General features: G+C 44.7%; 1 protein-coding gene across 5 annotated transcripts in view; it reads right to left on the bottom strand.

Annotated features, from left to right (window-relative positions):
• Nucleotides 1–24,559, bottom strand: part of SPR (G protein-coupled sex peptide receptor) — a 200,345-nt gene that overhangs the window by 7,766 nt on the left and 168,020 nt on the right. For 2 of the 5 annotated variants that reach the window (XM_084606245.1, XM_084606246.1), the window contains one exon: nucleotides 1,228–9,979. The exons of 2 other annotated variants lie outside the window; for them this stretch is intronic. In XM_084606245.1, coding sequence (XP_084462371.1) covers nucleotides 8,793–9,979 — 1,187 coding nt within the window. In that variant the 3' untranslated portion in view covers nucleotides 1,228–8,792. Of the gene's footprint in view, nucleotides 1–1,227; nucleotides 9,980–11,807; nucleotides 11,927–24,559 lie in introns of those variants that run through there. One more of the 5 variants, XM_084606249.1, reaches the window with a different exon arrangement.

Raw genomic sequence — 24,559 nt, 5'->3', positions numbered from 1 at the left:
TATAAATCAAATACGTGTGGTATTACGCGTTTGTAATAAATTTAGCTGCAGTGTAACCCCAAACGTTAAGTCAGCGTTATCACGTGATATATTCGAACTGGATGGATGTAGAGAGCAATGGTTAGCCTTGACCGCCTAGTAAAGAGCAGAGACATTAGTCTGCCAACCAAGATCCGTATAACCCGTGCTATGGTCTTTCCAGTTGTGATGTATGGATGCGAGAGTTGGACTGTGAAAATGCTGACCGCCGAAGAATTGACGCGTTTGAATTGTGGTGCTGGCGAAGACTCTTAAGAGTTCCTTGGACTGCCAGAAGATCAAATCAGTCGATATTGTCGACCATAAACCCTGACTGCTCATTGGAGGGTCAAATTCTAAAGTTAAAGCTCAGCTACTTTGGTCATCTGATGAGAAGAGAGGAGTCGCTGGAGAAAGATTTGATGTTGGGAAAGGTTTAGGGTCGCCGGAGAAGGGGTAGGCAGCGAACGCGATGGTTAGATGGCATTCTTGAGGCATTGCAGATGAAGCTATGTGATGTTAAGAAGATAGTGAGAGACCGGAAAGCGTGGCGTGACATGGTCCATAGGGTCACGAAGAGTCGGACACGACTGAACGCCTGAACTGAACTGATTCGAACTGCTTACGAAAGTGCTGTAGAAAAAACGCATTATTGCGCCGAGCTAACCTTCTGAGATGCATACAACTCTTTTTTATAATGCGTAAATGTCACACATCTTTTTTAAATAATAAATGTCTTTTTTAAATATTATCCCTGGTGTCCACTAGGTTGGAAGCTATGCCTTTCCAGCTGTTAATGAGATCGGCGATGTCAGCTTCCAGAAAAGACCGCTTTTTGAAAGACGATTAAAGGCTGTCGTGTATCTGTGAATGAAACTCTTTTTTGGGGGAGTTATGTTTCTTTTCAAAGGCCTTTGCAGTGCCCGTGTGAAAGGGGTATAAGATGCACTGCAGAAAGATGACGAAATCGGTAATTCGCTTTTGCAAGCGATAATTGTAAAACCATCGGCAATTCGCTTTTGCAAGCGATAATTGTAAAACCATGCAGTAGGAGCTGAGAGCCAATATGAAACGCCGCTATTGGCCTCCTCAGCTGTCGCTTTAAGCATTAGTCGCAGTAAAGTACTCAGACAAGGTTTAAAGCGTCCGTATGAAAGTCATTGAAAGAGTCGAAAGTACCAAGCACGAAAAATAGTTTTATTGGTCGGAGGCGTTACAATTTCCAAGAAATGCTGAATACAGAATTCGCTTGCACTGTTACAAGACGAGGATATGTATAAGTTGTTCATGAGTGTTCATTCGAGGACAATCGTGTCCAGGATAAAGTCTGAGAGACGTAACATTCTTGGTTCTACTTTCAGTAGTGCGCAAATATTGGACAGCTGCCGTTTTTACATACCTTATCGCAAATATATTTGCTAATTTTAACCATACTATAAGTATCTCAGTATTCAGATTCTACGAAAAAGTAAAGGATGATGGATGTAGTGTACTACTGAATCTCCAGAGTATCGGCTGTTAACTGTGTACGCAAGCAAAATCCTAACAGCATCAAAACATATTAACGATGCGCTGAGAAACACGATTGGAAATAGTGGTAATCTACAGCCCAGATACATTGTCGCTCTTGATAGTCGTATTGTTCATACTTTGAGTATCTTATTTATATCTGAGACTGAACACTGACTCTGTGCCAGAATAAACGATAAAAAACAAGCAGTGAATATTTTATGTCGGTTTTTAAACAAATATAGGAAAAAAAGGGGGTCATTATCACTGACACTGACACTAAAAAAACATACGAAGATTTTTTATCAATATTAAATAAGAATGTGATTGGGGAGATCCACCTTCTTCCCGTGGTACACACATCCACGACCGCCCAATTTACTATGCAGTGCCCCGGCACTGACATACAGCAGTAGCGATTGAGTGTTCTAATATCTCGGGTATTCATGTGAAGTTGTAATCTATCACTGCGAGTGTTCGCCAGCGCCACCCTCGCCCATATCGACTGGCGTAGAAAGTCTTGGTCTACCGGTATCTGGAACATGATATAACGGGAAAGATGGTGCACTTTCCGATAACTTTGTTACGCTTGCAGCCAAGGGAAACCGATGACCAGCGCCAGTTCGTATGCGAGAATTCCTAGAAAAAACAAAAATCGTCAGTTTATCTTAGTTGGATATATTAAAAGTATGTGCGAAGTCACGTAACATTTATTTAAGCTTTTTGGTGGGAGACAAGGGCATCATGAACCGCCTTGATGTGAGTGTCAGCAAAATTGATCAGTTCGAATTTTGAATGGTAACGCTTCAGATATAAACATTTGAGAGAGCAACGCGATAGCGGTGTGTTCAGATTCCTTGCGCACGGATGGAGGAGGCTCAAAGCAACGACATGCATTGCGCAGGTCAAGAGGGTAGCCTTTAAATAGGCAGGGTGATCGACGTGATCGACAGCGGGGAAAGATATGAGATTACAGGTTCCGCTCTCTCGAGAAAAACGTGAATTAAAGCCCGCTCCAATGGATTTGCTTTTTTTTGTGTGTGTGTGAGAAGGAGGCCCTACAGTTCAGGCAAACCTCAAGATTCTTGGCTTTATTTGATTGTTTAAGTAGTGATTTCGCATGAAGGCCTCCTTCGTTGTTGAAAATTCTTTTATAGGATAGAAATGGTCACGCAGTTGGAACCATCGTCAGTACTTGCTTATACCCAAGCGCACCGCGGTAACGTCCGAAGCGTTTTTGTGAGCACCGGTGAGGCCCGGTTACACCGGCATCTTCTAACTATCTGTAGAAAAAGAATGACGTAATCTCTCTTGGCCTTTGAGTGATGGCTTCGAATAGAGTGGTGAAAACGGAAGTCCTCCATTGCTAAATAAAAATGTTTTGCTTATAAACGCCCTCCGCCTATAAACGTAAGCTTGTGCCAACGGAGGAATGCACACCTAGTGACCTCGTAATTGTACGTTCGGTGGTCTACGAACTAAGCTCCACTTCTATGGTTTCCATGATTGTTGGCTTTCCTCATTAGCCACGGATGTAAAAAGCGTGAGGAAAACTACGTGCGGCTATAAGTCAGCGTGCCGCGAATAAACGTGCCGTATAGGAACTAAGAGGTATTTCGGCGACTATCTTAGGATGCAGATGCCAGTAGATAAGCTCATTCTAAAATTTTAACTTTCGCCATCGAGTAAGTAAAGACCAGGACGGTACTGTTGCTTAGGGTCTGCCGTCTTTTATTCGTGCATGCAAAGTTAATTACAAATACATTGTGGTAGTAGACAAGATATGTTCTTGCAAACGGATATGTGTGACACTGATATATTTGAATGGTGGAATTGAGTAGCAACTTTCTGTACTGAGTATTTTTAGGACCCCCATGCCTTCTGGTTAATTTTAAGGATTTATATATTAAAGGTCGTGTGAAAAATGGTGAAATAAATTTCATGCAAGACAACATTTCTGACAAATTTATATAGTGTTTAAAACGACCACCCACAACCATTTTCGAATTAAACCTGTAATTTTTATATCAGCTGAGGTATTTATCGTACGTTATCAAAGAACACAACTAGGCGGCAAGTCTTCAACATCACTCTCTGCAAACTGTAATACGGACGCTATGAGCTAATATGTTTCCCTGTTAATGCGCTGGCTGTTAAGCTCAAGTTATGTTCAAGGCTGCAGTAGGACTCAAAGCACCATATTAATATATGACTTAATCTTATGAAACAAAGCTTCCTTCGTACTGCCTGAAATATGTAAATGAACCCTTTTTTGCACGAAGAACATTGCCGAGTAGGATCCTCACGTAGCATAGAAAACCCAAGTTGGCTTCTTTATTGTTTACAAGGAGTCAAGTGATTCTAAATTTACGAGGATAAACAAGCACTGAAAAGTGACTTCACACCGAAGATATGCGTCGGACAGAGAACGAGCGTAACCGGCAAAAAACACCGAGAATGGCGTACGCACTAAAGGCACCCATTGAAAGTTATTGTGCTGGGTGGAAAAATGATATGCCTTGGTGAAAGGAAACACTTCTTTTAAGTGGTGCAGTCAAACAATTGACACGGTGGCACTTGGTGGATTTCAGGCAAGGTCACATTACATTACGTCGCGATGATATCACCATTAATGCGAGTGTGCACTGAGTCTACACAACACATCCGAGGGCTCATTCTACGGACACGTGCAGGGCTGAACCATTTACATAGAAAAACAGGACGCCTGCATGGTTTGGCACCAGTACACTGAGATACTCGCACACCATTTTGACAATACCGGCAAAGGTAAACTTTGTTCGGACATTCATTTTACAAAAAACACATTTGATGCCGTACTGCAAAGACGGTCGCTCACAATACGACTGCCATTATCTATTTGCTGCTGCGGCAGCTTCTAAATATCTGAAAAAGAACGCGTTAAAATATCGTTTTACGTTTTAAAGCTACAGTTACGATTGCTATAAACTGGAAGATATCATAAGCTCATTGTTTTTTTTTTTATTTCTGCGACTGTTTATTAGGCAGCGCTCTAACCAACTTGACAGCACGCAGAAGCTAGGAATCGAGGATGGTCATTGCGAGAAGATCGTCTTTTGCTGTATCATTTGTGGCAGCAGCTTAACGGCTACCAACCTTCGAGGAACGGTGTGACTGACACTAATACGGGCAGAGTCGATATAGCGGCCCTTTTTGCTGTTAAAACATGCCAAGGGTGGCCTATTTTTGTTTCATAGATTACACTTATTATGAACACAATTAATATCAATCTGTCTTCATGCGGTATAATATTACAGCGTAGTTGACGTCGACGTCAAGATGAAATGCTCCCAGAGCAGGCATTTGTATCACATAAGTTATTTACAACGTTCATGTGTACATACACCTTCGCAAAATATGGAACACCGACCATGCATTATAATAGAAAGGGGCTTAAAATGTATCTTAAGTGCAACCCGCTGAGGACAAATACTGACTGTATATTTTCCAGGTACACTGTTGCCGCTTTTATGTTCTTGATATAACAATTAGACATAATCAATGAATATATGAACGATAGAAAAAGACGAGTGACATATTTTTCTTGAGTGTATTCAATGGTGACAAGTCAAAAACATGGTTTAATATATATCACTCTGCGCATAAGGACTGGTTCCACGTGAACAAGATGCATATACATTTAGTTTCGGGACCTTGTGGCCTTAATAAAGCCATCCGTTACCCTTATGTGCTATATGTTGTGAATATTTCAAAAGACTGGGCAGGTCATATAAAGGCATATGATAATCTTCTAAACAGTTCTCAAAAATATCAGGCAACACGAGTCTTCATCTTGATGAGGTCATAGGCCGTAAAGGAAAGGAAGACGGCCTAGATGAATGCTGCAGCATTGTACGCATTCGCGTCAAGCAATGCTCTTTTTCTGCCGACGAATAGACGGCCACTGATAAGCTCCCGCACAATGTTCATTTAAGTGCGAAAAGTCTGCGAAAATGTTGTAGCTGCTTTTTATAAGCAAATTAGATACCACTTGATTTTAAGCAAGACCCTTCTCAGACCGCAGTTTGCAGAAGTGAGCCGGTACTTTTATTATATGCGAGTTCATTCCTAAAGTATTAATTACGTTGAATATCTAGATCTGCTTATTACCATGACGTCCTCCTAAATAGCGTAGGTAAAATATTGACACGAAATAAACTAATGAGGTCGGAGGATGTTTACACAAGCTTGAACTAAAGTGGGGAAGAAAGAAATGTCGTTCAGCCACATCGGTCACCAAAGCACTGTATCCTAACGTACATATTTGATCTATCGTGGATACAGGTATTTTGCATGTCCATTCTTAATCTTGCTGATATTGCGGTTGCATGCAAATGGTGAAGCAAAATAACGTACATCAACAGATTCGCTTCAAATTGAGTTGTAATGGTAAACTCAGTTTTTCATGTAATCTTTTTTTGTCAATGAAGATTTCACTGTTTTCACCCATGCCTTGCAAGCTACGGATCCTTCACTCTTGCATTATTGGTAGCTGTTAAATGCAGGAGTCCACCGTAGTATTTCGTCTGTTCTTGCTATCATTTGCCGCATACAGTGGTGAACAGGTTTCAGGTAAACAGATACCTGGTAGCTGAAGGACATAGAACAAGAGTTTTGGCGCTGATAATAGTAAATACAGCATCCGCGTCAGTCACTCACTGTTAGAGCCTGTTGGTCATAGTGTTCTCTCCTGCGTTGGTAATGGCAGGGCAGTGCGAAAGTCGCGGGTCAAGAAAAAAAGTTGCTCACTGATCGCTGAGGAACCATCGAGTGTTCCCTTTTAGGAAAGTGGGGCAAAAAATATGGAGGGCACTTAAGCTATTTCAGGTTTTCATCGCACATCTTTTTTTTAATACATGCAATTTGCTTCTCGCTTGATCACGAATCCCTTAATTGTGCCTCTACTATCTAGCACATAGACACTAGACACAGTGGTAAGCTACTACATTATGTGAAAAGAGCCCGACATAGATATAACGTCATGCTTTAACAAACTTTACCAACTTGCCTGAGTCAGATAATGGAAGTTTTGAATCGAAATTCAAGTGTCCAGAGTACTTCGTTCCTGTCTAAATATCCCCTGTCAAAGATGCTGCCTGCGTGGGCAGCTCCTGCTGTCCGCGCCATACCATGTGGTCCCGTAATGTCACATAATCACGATCCAAACGATTCCCTCTCAGGTCACCAGCCGTCTATCACTTGCCAAATGATTCTTGAGTTTTCGCTGACACGGACCACGAAAGATGGCAACGCCAGATTTTTAAGAGAACGGGGACTTTAACACTGCTGTTAACATTTTCACCAATACATACTGGCCTATAAAAGTTTGCAGATCAGAATTTACCGCGGCCAGATCAAGGAAGCAAAAAGAGTAATAACCCCTTGCCGTTTTCTGCAGTTGCCTCGAGATCAGAAAGCACCCTCGAATTGCGACGTGACTTGCGGCAGGAGGGGTATAAGCAGTAAGAACACTACCGTCTACATCTTTACCGAAAGTTCAGTTTAAGTGCGGTTCCTTTTTTCAACATTTCAAATCAACTGGCGAACCACTTCTCGAATTTTAGCCATCAGCAACGAGTACGACGAAAATATTTTGTTCATCTAGTACTGGCACAATGGCGCCTATTATTTGGTCCTAATTAATTACCTAATTTTACTGTACACATTTTCTGCTCCTCAACCGCTATCGTTTGTGTTTTCGAGCTAAAGAACAATCTCAACAATCACTTCTGCATCGAGTATTGCGAATGTACTGCAGAACGCGCTATTCAGCCAGATAAATAAACCTGGATATTTGAAAGCTAGCAATAGATCACAAGGTAACTTCATGACACTATATGTTTGTTAACTGCTACCTCGTCTATTCAGACCTTCCTTAAAATTAGAAAAAGAAGAACTACGCTCAAGTTTATCTTTATGATGTACCTATGACCTTTTTACCCTGTTTTATAAGACCGGAACAATATATACTGGAGAGTCCACACATCTCCCGCCACTTATTTCAAAACCCTCTCAGAAATGCTTAAAGTGAAGCAAACTTGTCTATGACCGCCATTATTGTGGTATATCTTGTACGCTTGCTGTCTTGAACAATAGGAGCTTATTGCCAACTTTTGCTAGATAAATGACAACTCTCCATGTAAAAAGGATGGAAATACCTAAATCAAGCAAACTGGTATGGATGGTAAGTGTACGGACACCTCAAAATGCGTTGTTACCTTCTTTGTGTTGTCGTTAAAAATGTGTCATGAAAAACTGTCGCTATCTGAGCAATACTGACTGGTTTTCATCGAGTCTTATGTGGCTAGCACCACATTATTATTGCATATTCTTTATTCAAATTGTTCCTTTCCTGTAGAAAAAAAATAGACATAAAGTCAAATAAAAAACAAAACAATTTGAACTTCTGGCTGCACTTAACCTATATAGAGTCTCCAGTAAAAAGGTATTAGTACAATGACGTTGTCTGTATGGTTCTGTTATTTATGGACAGGTCTCACTCTTTTGCTACCTATTCGAGTATTCAATTGGGAACCACAGCACCGAGCTTTGTTGCCTGCCTCTACGGAAATCGGTCACTAGAAGAAACTTTTTTTTCACTCAGGACGTAAGTATGTGGACACCTCTGACGATTCCTGATATCAGCTACTATGAAAAGAATTGCAGTGGAAACATATAATTCCTGAAAAACTCTTTTGTTGCCTGACGTACACTAACACATCTCCTCCTTTCACTCATGTGATTTGGACGCACCATCCCCTATTCGCATGAAGTCGCAGCAGTCTCACCGCGGCTAAAATGAACAAACAATGAAGCCTACAAATATCATGATATTATAAACCTTATTACTGAGCCTGCATTCTAATGGTTATTTGTTTAGTTATCAAAACCACCATCTGAGGCAGCTAGCGCAGAAAAGGGAGTCACAATGAATGCTTTATGAATTACAGATCCAGATGTATTAAGAAATTCGTAATCTGGTTCTGCGGTTGTCCAGTCCTCACCTCGTCCTTCGTCGCTTTTTGTGCTTTGCTTTGTGTGAAATGAACCAACACGCCCAAACATTTTCCCTTCCTTTCAGGAATGCTTGCGCTGTTGCCTTGGTCAAACGTGTACAACTGAGAACAACACTGAGAGTTCAGCGATTGAAAAGAAACGCACTTTCTAGTAATAGTGAGCCCGACTCCCTGATATTGAGTACGGGCGCGCCACCCTGCCAGCGACACTTACAGTAAAGTCTCATTAGCCGACTGCCGCGGACCGTTCATCATTGAGTATCGGGAAGAGCTTTCGCGTCTGCTCACGACCGAACCCATCATGAAAAGATCCTTAAAGGTTTCTCGAAACTGCCTGCTCATTCCGCAGTAGATGGCAAAGTTTACAGGGTAGCTCAGCATAATGAAAAAGTTGCTGAACAGAATGACAATGTTGAGAGAATCGTACGATACGGCCCGTACGCGCATTGTGTTTATCAGTACGTGCAGTAGAACCGTTACAGCGAGAGGTATTTCAACCAAAAGAAACACAGTGACCACAATGATAAGCATCATAGTAGTACAGTTGCTATCCCTGAGTCGTCTGCACTCGCTCTTGCGCCGGTGTTCTTGAAACAGTCTCAATCGCTTGTTTCGGGCGCGCTTGAGGGCTTTGAAGAGAAGCACGTTTAACACTACGAGCAACGTGCACGGGCCCGTGTTGACGAAGACAACCTTGAAAGCGTAGTAGGCGATGTAGTAAGCGTGTTCGGCGAAGAATGTCTTCACCCACGTGGCTGTCCGCATGCTGCAGCCCCACAGAACGCGATCTTCCCATCGGAACTGAACGTCCTGGAAGGTGCGGTCAAAGAAACGCGGCAACTGGTGGGCAAAGGCGAGAGCCAGGATCCAGCAGATAGCACTAGTCACGTTAGGCACAGTGCACCAGTCTCGCGCCCGAGCCGGATGGCAAACGTATATGTATCGCTGTCCCGCCAACAGCAGCGTCAACCAAATGGATGCCGTGTGGAAAAAGTTTGGAATCACTTCGTGCATGCTGTTGTAGGCGTAGCAGGCGGATGCCGGCGTAAGGATGCTGTCGTAGTTTCCCAGTGAGTATATGTAGAAGTACCAGGGTGAAGGTACAAGTAGTGTCATCATGTCGCAGATGGCCATGCCCAGTAGCACAATGTTTGTCGGCGTCCGCATGTGTCGCTGGGAGAGAACCACTACGACGAGTGTGTTCGCGATGATGGTTACGACCAAAAGTAGAGGCATGGCGTAGCCAAGTAGAGGTAGCGTGAACTGTATCGGCGCTTCGCGACTCGTCAGGTTCAAGAGGCCAGTCACGTTCTCCGCCAGAGGAAGTGTGACAGTTGAGTCCACACCCTGTGCTGACTTGTTCCCATCATCTTTTGAGAAGCCGGGAAAGTTTTCCCCTGAAAGAAAAAAAAGCGTTCTAGTCAAACATCAGCACAATGCTTTTCAAAAAGAAGAATAAGAAATGGCAAGACCAAAGTGCATGCTTTGTACACTAAAAAGAGCAACACAAGCTGAACAATTAGGGCATCGTAATTATCGCAATTCAATGACAGCTGTTGGTGTAACCTAGCAAAACGTTGTGAGACCATCAAGGGTTTTGCGTCTGCTAACGGAACACTAGAAATAAAATTTTCTCGTTGACATTCGCAGTTTTTGTCCTTCTATTTAATAACGTGTGCGTGAATAATCAGTTGCATAGCAAACAAAACACACGCAAGAGCTCATAATTAATTCTAGTAAGTGTATGGCAAACAAAACACAAGCTAAGCTCATAATTAACTGCAGCAAGTGTAACTGCCGCATATTAATCGCTCCCTTTTCAGGCAAAAGTTAACCTAAATATTTGTATTTTCACCTGAGAATCATCCACGCGAAGTGCTGTTTTAAATTTCCAGCGATTAATTTTAACAGCATGAATTTTTCTTTTCATGTCTAAATATTCTACTAGAACCTCTTTGATTAGATTGTTTTGCAAAATATTTAACGACGCATTCATAGTATGTAATAGTGTGATTTGAGATCCTATTCTTTGGCACTGCAGTGGTTCAAAGAGAAGTTTTAAACTAAATAATCATTCATCGCACTAATTCCCTTTTATCACTTCTTACTTTTCTGTAATTACTGAAGAGAAAGCCTTATTCACTGAAATGTTCATGCGAACAAAAGAATTTTAAAATTATTTCCTATCGCAATGGTCACATAGGGAAAGCAACGCTGTATGACTAAGTAAAGACGCAAAGGGCAGTGTGAAAGCTAACCGACTTTCTCGTTCTAGAAAGGCGAGCTATTGGGCATTTTGTGTCAAGCGCTAGGACACCGCTGGAGCGTCTGTTTTATCTTGCGTGGTCATTGTTTCGAACGTTGCGTTTTAAACTGCAGCTTGGTAGGAAAAGTTTCCTATAACTTTCAGCGGCCGCTCCAGCATTACCCTAATAATATAACCCAATGTTATTCATATATCTTGCCGTACTGCTTACTTTGTTGAAATGTTTGTCATTGTTTACTGCATACAGGACTTGTTGAATTATGATCTTAAAGCCCATAATATTACTACACAAATATATTACAGTAAGAAATAACGAATGAAACTGGCTGTCTGGTCTGTGGAATGGTGCGATTTCATAGACGATGTGCCTGTAGCAGAAGCTCTCGTGTAGTTTCAGCGTTCAGGCATAACCGCTACTCAAATGTGAAACTCCGACGGAGCTCTGCAAAGGCTAACGCAATTATGAAGATGTTTATCGACATGGAAAGCACATCACGTCTTTCAGCTAAAACTTCTTAAGATGAATTTAATATTTGAAGATGATTTTTGTCGAGCTGGAAATGGCTAATTGCCCGCTTTCTGCTATTAACAAGGATTGGCGACGTGCACCCGACAGGATGGTCTATACGGCTTGTTCTAGCAGTCTAATTGATCCTCACGCTCAAGTGCCGAGCAAATTTCGCTTTTTGCTCTTGCTGAACCTCCTGATAAAGCAATGTAATCTCTTGTAGACCTGAGGGCTTCTAGTAAATGTGTGGACTGCAATATGAGATTATATTTGATGATACAGTCTGAAGCAAAGTATTCTTAGAGCTTCGCGCTAAATAAATGACAGTGCATTTGCTTACAGAATATTAGCAGCAGTAGCTATTGTTTCTGTTGACTGTTGTCCGCTCTACTGATATATTAAGCTTTGGACAACAGAAGGCAATGTTTATGAAATATAAAATTAAGCTTACCTGATGATTATCTTCCGGGCTCTGTCTTGCATAGTCTTGCAAAGAAACTGGCAGTTTTAGAGAGCGTCGTCCGCTGACTGCTCGCTCTATCGTGGGTGGCTCGAAAACCACTGCTGCCGCTACGAGAAGCAAATGCAGTGTCACAGCTTCGCGTCTGCCTGAAATTGCTGCCACCGGAGAAATAGGCGCGCGCGAAGCTTCGCTTCCGAAACAAGCAGCGTCGCAATAACCAATGAGCAACAAGTGTGGCTATAAACGTATAAACAAAATGGGTAAAATTTTTCATATCAGAATTCAGACCAGAATTCAGACCAAGTCATTGCCTTCAGTGATATGTGCTATTCATGTGGCCCCTCCTCGAACTATGCGGGAATTCTTCGGGATAGTAGAACAGCTAACATTACCTGCTGTGCATATTGAACGCAACATTCTCCAATTCACCCTACAGTTGTGGAAGCACTAAAACAACATGTATTAGGAAGTTCAATTATCGTCAGTCACTAAAGTACTTAGCAAGACAAATATATAGCTTGAAAATTTCCGTAACATACGGATGGCTTGAAACAGCAGTTTTCGTTCTAGTTTTATCATGAAATATTGAAAACTGGAGAAACTGAAAGAGATCGGGAGAACTGCATTTATTATTTCGCTAAAACCACAAACATCAGTAGTGAGAGTAGATTTAAGCCAGGATATTCTTCGGCAAAATGAGGTCCTCGGCAGCTTAACCAATGCACGCGATATGGGAAAATGTTTTGCATCCGCACCAAAGGCTGCTAATTGTCCGTTGCGTAGCACTACCACCTTCTCGTTTTCGAGCGTTTCAGTCACTTTGCACATCTAGCTAGCAACAAAATCAAGGTTCTGACGAGTTTCACCAGTTTTTGAGTGATCAAGCGAATAATGGAATAACAGATACCAGTCTCTTCGTTGGCAAAAGCGTCCAACATGACGCTCTGTTCAAGGTCTCGACTACATGATGTTTCACTCGCCTGTGCTTCGTGTCTACTTAGAAGTATAAAAAAACTTGAACTAATGCAGCATCAATTTGGCTTTCCACCTCTGGAGTGACCGTCTAGCAAAGGCGCAGCCCCCTTGAATTTTTTGGTAGCGGGTGTAATTCTTCGCCACTACAAAGAACCGGCTCATTTCGTTGACCTTGTTAATTGCGGTGATAAAAAACTCTAATGCCTGGGCTGTGCTTCAGTGATGTGGATTTTCTTTCCAGTCGAAATTTTGTATCCAGCGTATGCCTTGTTAAAAGTATCGCATCGGAAAATTCATGTGGAACGGAATATTACTTGTATAATGCGCGCTTTATTACACCAGTGGCCGTTTTATACTAATTCCTCCCAGATGTTAAGTCGCTGACGAAGCTGTTTCGCCTCTAACCTATTTTCACGCACACTTAACAATCTCTTACATTTTCTCCCGTTTGAATGTACATTTGGTAAGTCTGCAGCATCCGCATATTTAGAAGCTTTTGTCAATTTTCATCGTTTGTAAACTAGAGTACATGCAGAATATATTTCACATAAAAGAGTTGCACACTCTTCTAGGAACAGCCATTGTCGCAAGTAAAACGTCTATGCGGATAAAGTAGCTTATGTTGTGTCCGAGCTAATTTATTGCTCAGAAGGCGTCGGTGTGTCTGCGTGCGCTCCACGGGCATCTCAGCAAGCTTCGTCTGCAGATGCCCACCCGGTCTGCACGCACGCCTCAACAGCCGCTGTCCTCGCCCATGGCCATTTCGAAGCGCCGATTTGGTCGCTTTGTGAAGAAACGGCCTGACTTCCTAAGAAGAGCCTGGCCTGTTAATGACCTACAGAGGGGCGGCGGCGGAGCAAGCGACCGTCGTCGGAGCCGCGCGGTGTCGGGTTACGGTACTCGACGTCGGACAATAGCGGAGGGAGAAGCCATCGTCGGCTTCGCGCGAGGTCTGGCCTGCTGGCTGCAGTGTTTGCCGCTGAGGGGGAGACCCACAAGGCGCCGGACCGAACGGACAAAAACAGAGGCAAGCCGTGAGAATAGAAAGATGGGGGGTCGCTTGTGAACTGGCGACGTGTTTGTTAAAGTGTAGTGGCACACGTGCAAGAATGTGCGGGGCGGGGCTCAGTGATGCAGTGCGCAAACTGTCACCTCGCGCTTTGCGATTGGCCCGTGCCGAAGATGAACCAATTCCCTGCCTAGGGACCTAGGGAGACCCAAGAGAAGAAAACCTGGTGTCCAACATCGGGAGAGGGCTTCCTTCTGAAATCTCCAACGTGTAAACATGTAAATAAACTACTTGTACTCAGCTCTAATGAAAGCTCCACGTCTCCGCGGTTCCTCGACGCCTCGCCGGACAACGCTACCCTCGGCTCCGGTCCTGTGCGTCCGGCGTCGCGACAACTGATTGGCAGCGTGGTGGGATCGAACCTGGCTGACTGATGGAGAAGAGCACACCGAGATCACGGAGACTGGCAGTTGCGGACTGGTGAGTGCTGGCATTGCTTTTGAGTTCCCAGGGTAATAAGATAGAGGTGTAATCTTATTTCTGGGGAGGCCAGCCGCAGAAGCGTAAATTAAAGTACTTCTGGGTGGAGGCCAGGGCATTGTCACACTGCTGTCATGGATTTGAAAAAACTGCTCAAGTCTCAACTCGTGAGTCTGGGGGAGGAGCTAGGCATCAAGGTTGGCCCTGAAATGACAAAGAATGAGGTCATGGTGGCTATACAAAGTTCGGATGCCGAGAGTAATCAAGTAGAAGAGACATGGTTGGAGATTAAGAGAGCCCAGGCGGAAGAAGAAAAGCAATTAGAGCTTGAAGTAGAGAAACTCCGCCTGCAAGTTGAACTCAGAAAGACGAGCGTTGTTCAAGGAGTAGAGGTAGCGGTCCGACAAGATCTTTATGATCTATCAAAGTTATTACAACCATTCAAGGCTGGGCAGGACATAGGCCTCTATCTTGTGAATTTCGAGAGAACGTGCGAAAAGGCACAGTTTGGTCGCAGCTCTTGGCCGCGGCGTTTATTAAGTTTGTTGCCTTGCGAGGCAGCGGATGAAATTGCTCGACTCTCTGCGGAGGACTCTGACGACTACGATAAAGTTAAGGAGAGCCTTCTGAAGAGATTTCGTTTGTCGTCAGAGGCTTTCAGACAGAGATTTCGGAGCATTACAAAGAGGCAAGGTGCTAGCTATGGAGAGTTTGCCTATGAGTTGAAGGCAAACCTGACGGAATGGATGGTAGGCGCCAAAGCCAATAATGAGTACCTCAAGGCCTTAGAAATCATTGCTATCGAGCAATTTCTTTCTAAACTTCCTGAGGCGATGAGAATTTGGATTCAGGACAAGGCGACTGTCAGCTCGGTGCAGGCAGTGGCAGAATTTGCGGACGAATACGTCTCCCGCCGAGGGGTGCGAGAGGAGCTTTCTTCCGCTATGCCGACTGATAAGGGAAATAGCGTGACAGGGTCAGGACTGAAAAAGCGCCAGTGGAGTTCAGGATTTAAGCTGGGAAATGTGACAACGGACACTACGAAAACGCCTAGTGTTGAAAAGTCAGAAGGTGAGCCTGAAAAAAAGGGGGCGCACGATCGGTTACAGAGGAAGATTTTTGAAGCGCGCAAACCGCCTGTCTGCTATAACTGCCAAGAATCTGGGCACATTGCAGCGGGATGTCGAAAACCGAAAGTTACGTTCGCATACACTTGCTATTCGGTGACGGATGAGGAACTACTCAATCCTTATTTGTTCGATTTGACTGTCAACGGAAAAAAATGCCGAGTGCTCAGGGACAGTGGGGCAACAATTGACCTTGTACATCCTGATTACGTGAAAGAAAAGCAGTTCAGCGGGAAATGTGCGTGGATAAAGCCGATTCTGGAGGAATCTAGTGTTTGCCTTCCAGTAGCGGAAGTCGTAATCACTGGACCTTTCGGTGAAGTTCGTACTGAGGCTGCAGTTTCAAACAAGCTGCCACCGCAGTACCCCTACTTGTTTTCTAACCGAACGGACCAGCTTCTGAGAGCTGAAGGGAAAAGCTTGACAGAGGGAGTCGTTCAGGCGCTCACAAGAGCTGAGGCGCGTTCCCTTGCTGCCAAGCTAGAGAGGAATGAGGCTGACTCAGGGCAGGAGGAGAGAGATGTTGAGGGTGCACAGGCTCCGACATCGCAGAGGAGCGAGGAACAAGGGAGCAGTGAGGAGGGGTCAAACAGGCAGTTCAATGAAATGGAAAACAAGCATGCCCCATCGCACTCCGATGAGAGAGAAACCGGAGTCAGTCCAGATGATGCAGGGCAATCAGAAAGTGAGGAAAGAGATTGTGAGGGGTTGTCAGTGCTTCCGTCGTCAGTGTCGACAGATCGAAATGTCGGAAAGGTGACCAGAGAAACGCTCATTAAGGAGCAGACAGAAGATGGAAATCTCAAAGATGTGTGGGACCCAGCCAACATTGAGGCACAGACTAGGGCGAAAAGTTACTACGACCGAAACGCAAAGTTGCAGTCGTATCGAGAGGGCGATCAAGTCCTTGTCCTGTGCTCATCGCTAGCGAATAAGCTCGAATACCAATGGGAAGGGCCGTTCCGAGTGGCGAAAAAGCTTTCAGAGACGAACTACGTCATCGAGCGGAAGCGAGGGCGCCGAGATTTCATGATCTATCACCACCACCTAATGAAGCGATATGAGGGCGAGATTCAGGCAGTCAGCATGGCTTTTAACGTCCGTGAGGAATTAACCACCGAGATTCCTCAGCTGGGCAGCTCTAAGGAAGAGAGGAGGCCTATAGCGCATGCGAAAAAGAAAGTGATTGCCTGGTTTGGGCATCCCAAAAATTGGCATGCTACCTCTACGGAACACCGTTCGTCTTTGTGACAGAACACTGTCCACTAACGTGGCTTTCGCAGATGTCGGGGAAAAATTCTCGACTATTGAGAGGAAGCCTTGCGCTCCAAGATTTGAGCTTCAGTGCGCGGTACAAAAAGGGAAAGACAAATGCTAAAGTCGATGGCTTGAGCCGTGCATAATGCTCATTTTACCGCTTCAGTGAACGAGGAAGATACAAATGTACCCTTTACTGTTATAAAGTGTTTAAGTTAGGTATTGTTGCACTGAATGTTTCTTAGCAGTTTTCATAAGTGAGTGAATTTGTAGCTCTTTTTATGAACAGAAGAGAGGGGGTGAGGCAGAAAACGGATGGCAGTAGTGTGACAGGGTCCGCAAATATGATACTAGGCAGAGATTTTTGTTTATCATGCAATAGCCTGGGAACTTGAGACCTTTTGCTAGCGCTTGCTTGGTTTGTGGCGCCAGTCTTTGCGATTTAGGAGTGGCCCAACCACCGTACGAAGAAGCTGATCTCTTACGTCGAGCAGCGGAAACTCCTCGCCGTCCGAGATCTTCCCGTCGGCGGAGGAGCTGTTGTGTCCGAGCTAATTTATTGCTCAGAAGGCGTCGGTGTGTCTGCGTGCGCTCCACGGGCATCTCAGCAAGCTTCGTCTGCAGATGCCCACCCGGTCTGCACGCACGCCTCAACAGCCGCTGTCCTCGCCCATGGCCATTTCGAAGCGCCGATTTGGTCGCTTTGTGAAGAAACGGCCTGACTTCCTAAGAAGAGCCTGGCCTGTTAATGACCTACAGAGGGGCGGCGGCGGAGCAAGCGACCGTCGTCGGAGCCGCGCGGTGTCGGGTTACGGTACTCGACGTCGGACAATAGCGGAGGGAGAAGCCATCGTCGGCTTCGCGCGAGGTCTGGCCTGCTGGCTGCAGTGTTTGCCGCTGAGGGGGAGACCCACAAGGCGCCGGACCGAACGGACAAAAACAGAGGCAAGCCGTGAGAATAGAAAGATGGGGGGTCGCTTGTGAACTGGCGACGTGTTTGTTAAAGTGTAGTGGCACACGTGCAAGAATGTGCGGGGCGGGGCTCAGTGATGCAGTGCGCAAACTGTCACCTCGCGCTTTGCGATTGGCCCGTGCCGAAGATGAACCAATTCCCTGCCTAGGGACCTAGGGAGACCCAAGAGAAGAAAACCTGGTGTCCAACATCGGGAGAGGGCTTCCTTCTGAAATCTCCAACGTGTAAACATGTAAATAAACTACTTGTACTCAGCTCTAATGAAAGCTCCACGTCTCCGCGGTTCCTCGACGCCTCGCCGGACAACGCTACCCTCGGCTCCGGTCCTGTGCGTCCGGCGTCGCGACACTTACGTGGGAAGAAGTCAGTAGTATTCTGCTATAATTTTTGTAGCAGTACTTTCGTCCATTTTGTTTGACTTAAGCTTTGGGCCAAGACAGTATATCTGTTTTGTTGTGTTCAGCATAGAGAGTCCGTGTTACCAGCCTGCAGCCAGCTTCTCCGCATAACAGTCATCTAAAATGCGCTATGCTGTCTTGACAGGCGCTGACATACGGTCATGACTACTTTGCCGGGAGACAAGATTCGATCACTGCAGCCCTGCTTTTATGAAAATGAGACGCAAAGGGTCCATGTTCTTTTTCTGGGATCTCACCATCATCACCTTCGTCAGCCGGAATATATACCCACTGCGTGACAAAGGTCTCTCCCATATCCCTCTAATTATCCCGGTCCTGTGCTAGCTGCCCTACCTGACCTCTGCAAAATTCATAACCTGATCCACGTACTTAAATTTCTGCAGCACCCTGGTACGCTTTCCTTCCCTTGAATTCCAATTTGTTACCCTTAGCGAGCATTGTGTATCATCTCTTTGCACTACATCTACGTCCGTGCATGCCCACTCCTTCTTGATTTCATTAGAATATCATCAACGCGAGCTATTCCTTTGGCGCCCTCTACACGCTTCCCATCTCATAACATCATACCTACCATGTTTCCTAGCATCGCTCCCTACATTGTCCTCAGCTTACGTAGAACTCTAATTTTCAGCCTCGAAGTTTCAGCCCCTTAGGTGTGTGCAAGTAAGATGCAACTGTTATATACTTTGCCTCTTGAGCGATACCGGTGAGCTGCTAGTAATATTATTCGAGTACTTGCTAAATACGCTCTATTCTAATCTTATTTTCCTAGTTTGCTTTCACGGTCCGAATCTGCGGGTACTACCTATCATAAGCAAACTTATTCACCTACCATTTCCAGTGCTTCGCTACCTCTTGTAAACTGCAGTTCGTTCCCGCGGTTGTTGGACGTTACCTTAGTCTACTGCATAGAAAGTTTCAGGCCTACCTTTTTGCTTTTCCTGTCTATGTCATCAATCATAGTTTGCAATTGGTCCCCTAATTTATCTAGTTAATCGCAGAATATTCAGGTATTCTTCATAAACCGTTATACCAAACTCCTTCATTCCAAGTTTCTGAATATTCGCTCTAACTATGCTAGGAATCGGGGAGATTGTGTGTGCGCTCCTAATGCCTTTTTCTTATGGGAATTTGATTACTTTAAGCAGAACGGCAGCTGCTGTTCAGCTACTATAGATATGTTCCAGTATTTTCACATACGGCTCATATACACCCTGATTTGCAATGCCTGCATGACTGCCGAGGTTTCGACTGAGTCAAATGGTTCTTCGTAATCAATAAATCCTATGTACAGGGGCTTGTTATATTCCAAGCATTTTTATCACCTCTTTGAGAGTGTGGATATTATCGCTAGCAGAATACTCTTTCCGAATATCTGCTTGACCCTTTGGCTCACTGAAGTCTAAGGCCGCCCTGATTCTATTAGTTATTACCTTAGTAAATACCTTGTAGGTAAGGAAAAATAAGCTGATTGGTTTGTAACTTTTCGGGTTGTTTGCATCATTTTTTTTATGAATTAATGAAATGTTAGTATTTTTATTATTTCGGTGCTGCCAATATCATCAGGTCTTTCGTATTATATGTGGTGAGTATTTCTAGCACAATATTCTCCCCATCCTTCAACAAACTGCGGTTATTAAAGCTCTCCTACTAACTCAATGCAATACCTCCCCTGTTACTAGAAGCAATGCCATATTCTTTAACTCCTGATCTCCAGCCTGTTTCTGTCTGCCTCGGCATTAAAGTCGCCTATTAGTACAGCATACTGAGTTTTTACTTTCCCCATTGCCGATTCTATATCTTTGTAGAAGCTTTCGATCGCCTGGTCATCAAGACTACACGTAGGCTGTAGGCCTGTACAAACTTCAGTTTATAGTGCTTATTAAGCTTAATTACGACGCGTGCCAGCTTCTCATTACTGCTGTAGAATTCATCTGTTGCCAGCTTTATGCTAATTGACAATGGAAATCTCGATATCACAGCATATGACCTTCTTTCAGTGAAGTATATGCCTCGCTAGGCCTCCTAACCTCACTACACCTTACGACATCCCATTTCATGGCCGCTATCTCCTTGAGGAGCACTTCTAAACTAGCCTTACTAGCTAGGGTTCTGGAATTAAGCGTTGCCAAAGTCAATATTTATTGGCGGTGAGTCCAGAGCCGGAGACTGTGCGCCCACCGCTGAGTTGCAGGTCTGAGTGCTGCCATGGTCAGTTGCTTCGCAGCCACTGAATAATAATAATAATAATAATAATAATAATAATTGGTTCACAGGAAGGGAAAGGCGCAGTATCTGTCACACTAGTTTCTGTGGACACCTGAATCGAGCCATAAGGGTAGAGAGGAAAGTGGGTGTGAAAGTGGACAGAGAGAAAGAGGAGCCGTAGTGGAGGGCTACGGAGTAATTTCGACCACCTGGGGATCTTTAGCGTGCGCTGACATCGCACAGCACACTGACGCCTCTTCGTTTTGCCTCCATCGAAACACAGCCGCAGTGGTCGGGTTCGAATCCGGGTACTCCGGCACAGTAGTCGGGCGTCTTACCACTGCACCACCCCGGCGGGGCACGTGTTCCTGGATTGTTGGGATGCGGTGTTTTACTGGGGAGGCCCGTTACTACTCCAGGAAGGCCAAATTCTGTTCTAGTAAAGGAGTGTATTTCTGGAGATGTTCACTAGCATTAGATCGCACCTCAAATCTTTCAATGCAATTCCACCGACACGCGGATGTTTTCTTAATCCAGTAGAGAATTGCGTGGCAAGAGCATTCGAACCACGGCCCACCTGCACGCGGATGTTCTTCCTGTATGCCGTTGCTACGTTTAATAATGCTATGCAGTAGAAATTATCCGGAGTTCTCCACTACAACATCTTTTATACCATATAGGTTTGGGACGTTAACCCCATAAAAACCTAAAAGACGCGATAACAATTGTTCCTTATTTTTTCAGCGAGGCATGTTGTAGTCTTTTTCAAAGCAAAACATTAACCTAAATTAATATCAAGCATTCATAAAACATTTAGATCAATGCAGAAAATATTCACTGCTCTTTCTTCTCCGCTATAAACAAAAAATGTTCTACTGTTTTCTCTGACCTTCACTTTTGTAGACAGATGTAGCTTTACATTTTTGCGTTCGAGAAAGCTCATGACACTCTGATCGTGTTCTTTTAATAACTACGCGCTCTTGTATTTGTCATCCTTCTCTATGTTTTAACATTTTGCCACTAACAAGCCTGGATACTCGGACCAAATACGTAGAAGAGTGTTATCGTAACTTTCAATAATATGCCGGAAGAACTAATTGAAAAAGAGGCACATAGTTTGCAACCTGCGCTACAGCATTGAACGCATGTTCCATGAAATGGTATTTATTACGCAACGCAGATAAACAAGGAAATGTTTCTTGCTGTTTTAGGGGAGGGAGGGAGGGAGGGAGGGGGTGGGGGTACTGATGGTAGGAATCTGCGTTTTTACAGCGTAATTACGTGCCATGCATGAAATAAAGTTTTAAGTATGAAATGCTATTGGCTCCCGTTGACGGCGTCCTTCACAGGACGTCCAAGTAAAACGGAGAAAATAAAACGAAGGGCCAGCATCCGGGCTTTGATTTCTTTTCATGCGGGCACTGAACGAGATTTTAGGACACGAGTTCGTTCTCTCAGCCTTCCGCGCACTCCCCAAGGGTGGCGGCACTGTGCCACACACTCGCGCGTGGTACACTGCTCGACGTCGGCGGTCGATACATATACCTCGGTCGCGGAGGCAGCAGCTAGATGGCTCGAAGAGTTTTCGGGTATTTGGATTTGGCTGACACTGGGTTGCGTCGTCAGATAATGACACTTTTTTCTTAGCAGATGGTTATATATACAGACGCTGAACTAGAACGCGCTGCTTCTCCTGCGCTGTTCTCAGGCCAGCGTCTCTTTGTCGCCTCCTATGTACGAGCATCGTTATGCATTTCACTACCGCCGTCGTCAGAGCTGCTTAAGCTGAGCAACGGAGCCAGATGAAAGGACAGGTAGGAAGCGTACTGCAGAAATCGCGCGCTTTGCGATTTATACGCTAGGGCAGAAGACTGCTCGCCCCTGTCGACAACGCCATGAACATAGAGCCGCTCAGGAAGCTGACAAGGCCGCCCCGGACCGCAACTGCCTATATAATACCGCAAACTTGTAGGTGATCGATTCAACGGTACTAAAGAAAACCCACGAGAGTGGCTGAGCGCAGTTCATTGTTGGCAGAAGAAAAGGTCGTTGTGTGGTGCGTTGTACACTTGACCCCTTCCAGCGAGTGTACCATCTACGACCTATGTTTTATTCCCGTAAGCATTTCAAGCTTATATCTGGTCTGGATTACGGGAGAGGCAGTGTTACTTTTAATGTACCGAGCTACGACGCCAGACAGCCCAGAAAGGGGATCCTGGTGAGCTGGCGATGCTTGTTATGTCCACCGTATTGTTCATACCGGCAATTTGCTTCATTTATCTTCCGGATACTACCCTAGAAAAAGCGAAAGTTGGATCGACACGTTTTCTAGTTCTACGCCAACTTGTACGGCAAGGGAGCAACGGGAGAAATATTTAGCCTGCTGAAAAAAGATGCCTTGGTCAAGTCACAAATGGACCGCTCTCATGGTAAAGGGAGGTTTCCACAAATGGAAACGACCAAAATATATACAGGCGTCGCCATCACCGCCTAAATTCGCATTCAGAGTACTGACGTTCTGAATAAAATTTTAATGCACATCCAAAACGCAGCGATACGACGCCATTCACTTGAGTGAAAATGACAGCCGTCCGTTTCGATAAGGCAGTCACCTGTTGAAATCGACTGCCGGGTCTGTTTAGGTTCAATTTACGGAGCTATAAAACATTTTTCCTGCCAGGCAAGCGTGGACATGTCGCGAAAGAGAGAGGAAACAAATGTTAGGTATTACCAGTGATCAGATGGAGTGTTCCGCTTTGTCTCGGTAATTTGAGTTCCAGAAATCTCGAGTTACTCATAAGATTTTGGTGGTTATGCATTCTCAAAAGGAAAATATTAAGCATAGGGGGTCTGTAGGACTGAGATAGCATATACTTAATAAAGGCGCCGACCTTATATGTCTAATGCAACGCAGAGCGTATTGCCTGAAGTGGTGTACCAAACGTCATATGACGGGACATCGCAAGTAAAATATATATGGTAAGTGTAAGAGGATGTAGTATAACCTTTCGAGAACTAATGAAGAGCTGATATCCCGTCATGGCTCACTCGTATCACAGAAGAAACGGTGACGCGAGCGTCCGAGTTGCCATAACATCCGTCACACGAACTTAACCAAGCCGTACAAACCTGCCTGCGTGGCCTAGGGTAACGTGATTGCAACCATCTTGGTAGGCTGATTCTGATTCGTCCTCTTGTATGAAGGGAGAGGCCCGATTGGCAGCTCCTGCTAAAGCTAACATAAGGCAACCATACGCCCAGTTAGTGCTCGGCCATGTCACCTGTCAGTTACCGTCTGCCAGCTCTGTGCTCTTTCTTGATTTTGCTCTCGCAAAGACAACACCGGATTTTCGGTGAATGCGCCCTTTGAGGCTGTCGGGTTAGAAATGGTCGGCACTCTTCCGAATGTATTGTTGTATGGCTAGTTTAACACTAGGTTCGCTATACTATTTATTTTAGTGTGACGTAAACCTGTATGGAATAGACTTCATGCACACGGATTTATTATTATCAACGTTCATTTCTCAACTGCGAATATGAAAATCAGCCCTATCACCATCGCAGAGTAGACAGCCTTGCCATATCCCCTCTCTTGTCGTGAAAAAACCCTGATTCATATTAACCTCATACAGATTTCCCATAGTAAGCTCGTACAAATCTGATAACATCTCATACAAATATCATTCAACTTATGAGGAATACATGAGAGTGTATGAGATTTCTATGAGTTTATAATGCAAAATCCATATGAGATTATTGTGACTCATGCGGTTTTTTGCTAGGCTCTTAGCAAAAAGGGGGCGTTGAGCATGTGCTAACGATTCATTTTCGCCGTATCACATAATAAAATAAATAGCTCATAACTCAGTGTTTACGAGACCGGCGATGCCGCCTGCTCATATGACAGGAAACATTTTCTCTTGCACGGATCCACGCACATATTTCTCGCAATCTGCTCTATCCTTACCTGTCGTCTCTCGCGGCGCGGGAAAGCGGATACATGTGACGCGACGCAGGAAGCGTAAGGACGAGCAACGATGCGTGGCTCACTGCGCACTCACACCATCAGCGCCGCCTTGCGGCCAGAACGGGATATCAAGTCTCCCTGCCTTTGTTCTACACGGACGTGACAGCTCGGAAATGTACCCCTTTCCGCCATTCCTGAGTCCTCCTATGCCGTTGCAAGATGAAAGGAAGGAGACAAAAAAGAACAGCGCCAGCCCTGGAGGTCTTGGTGAGCCTCTTACGATGTTCGCCTCTCAAGGTGGGCATTTCTTGCCGGAATTCTGGTC

Source organism: Amblyomma maculatum, chromosome 6 (assembly GCF_055883805.1).
Source record: "Amblyomma maculatum isolate TAMU_Amacu chromosome 6, ASM5588380v1, whole genome shotgun sequence".
Lineage (NCBI taxonomy): Eukaryota > Metazoa > Arthropoda > Arachnida > Ixodida > Ixodidae > Amblyomma > Amblyomma maculatum.
This window is presented reverse-complemented; position numbering and strand designations above follow the sequence as displayed.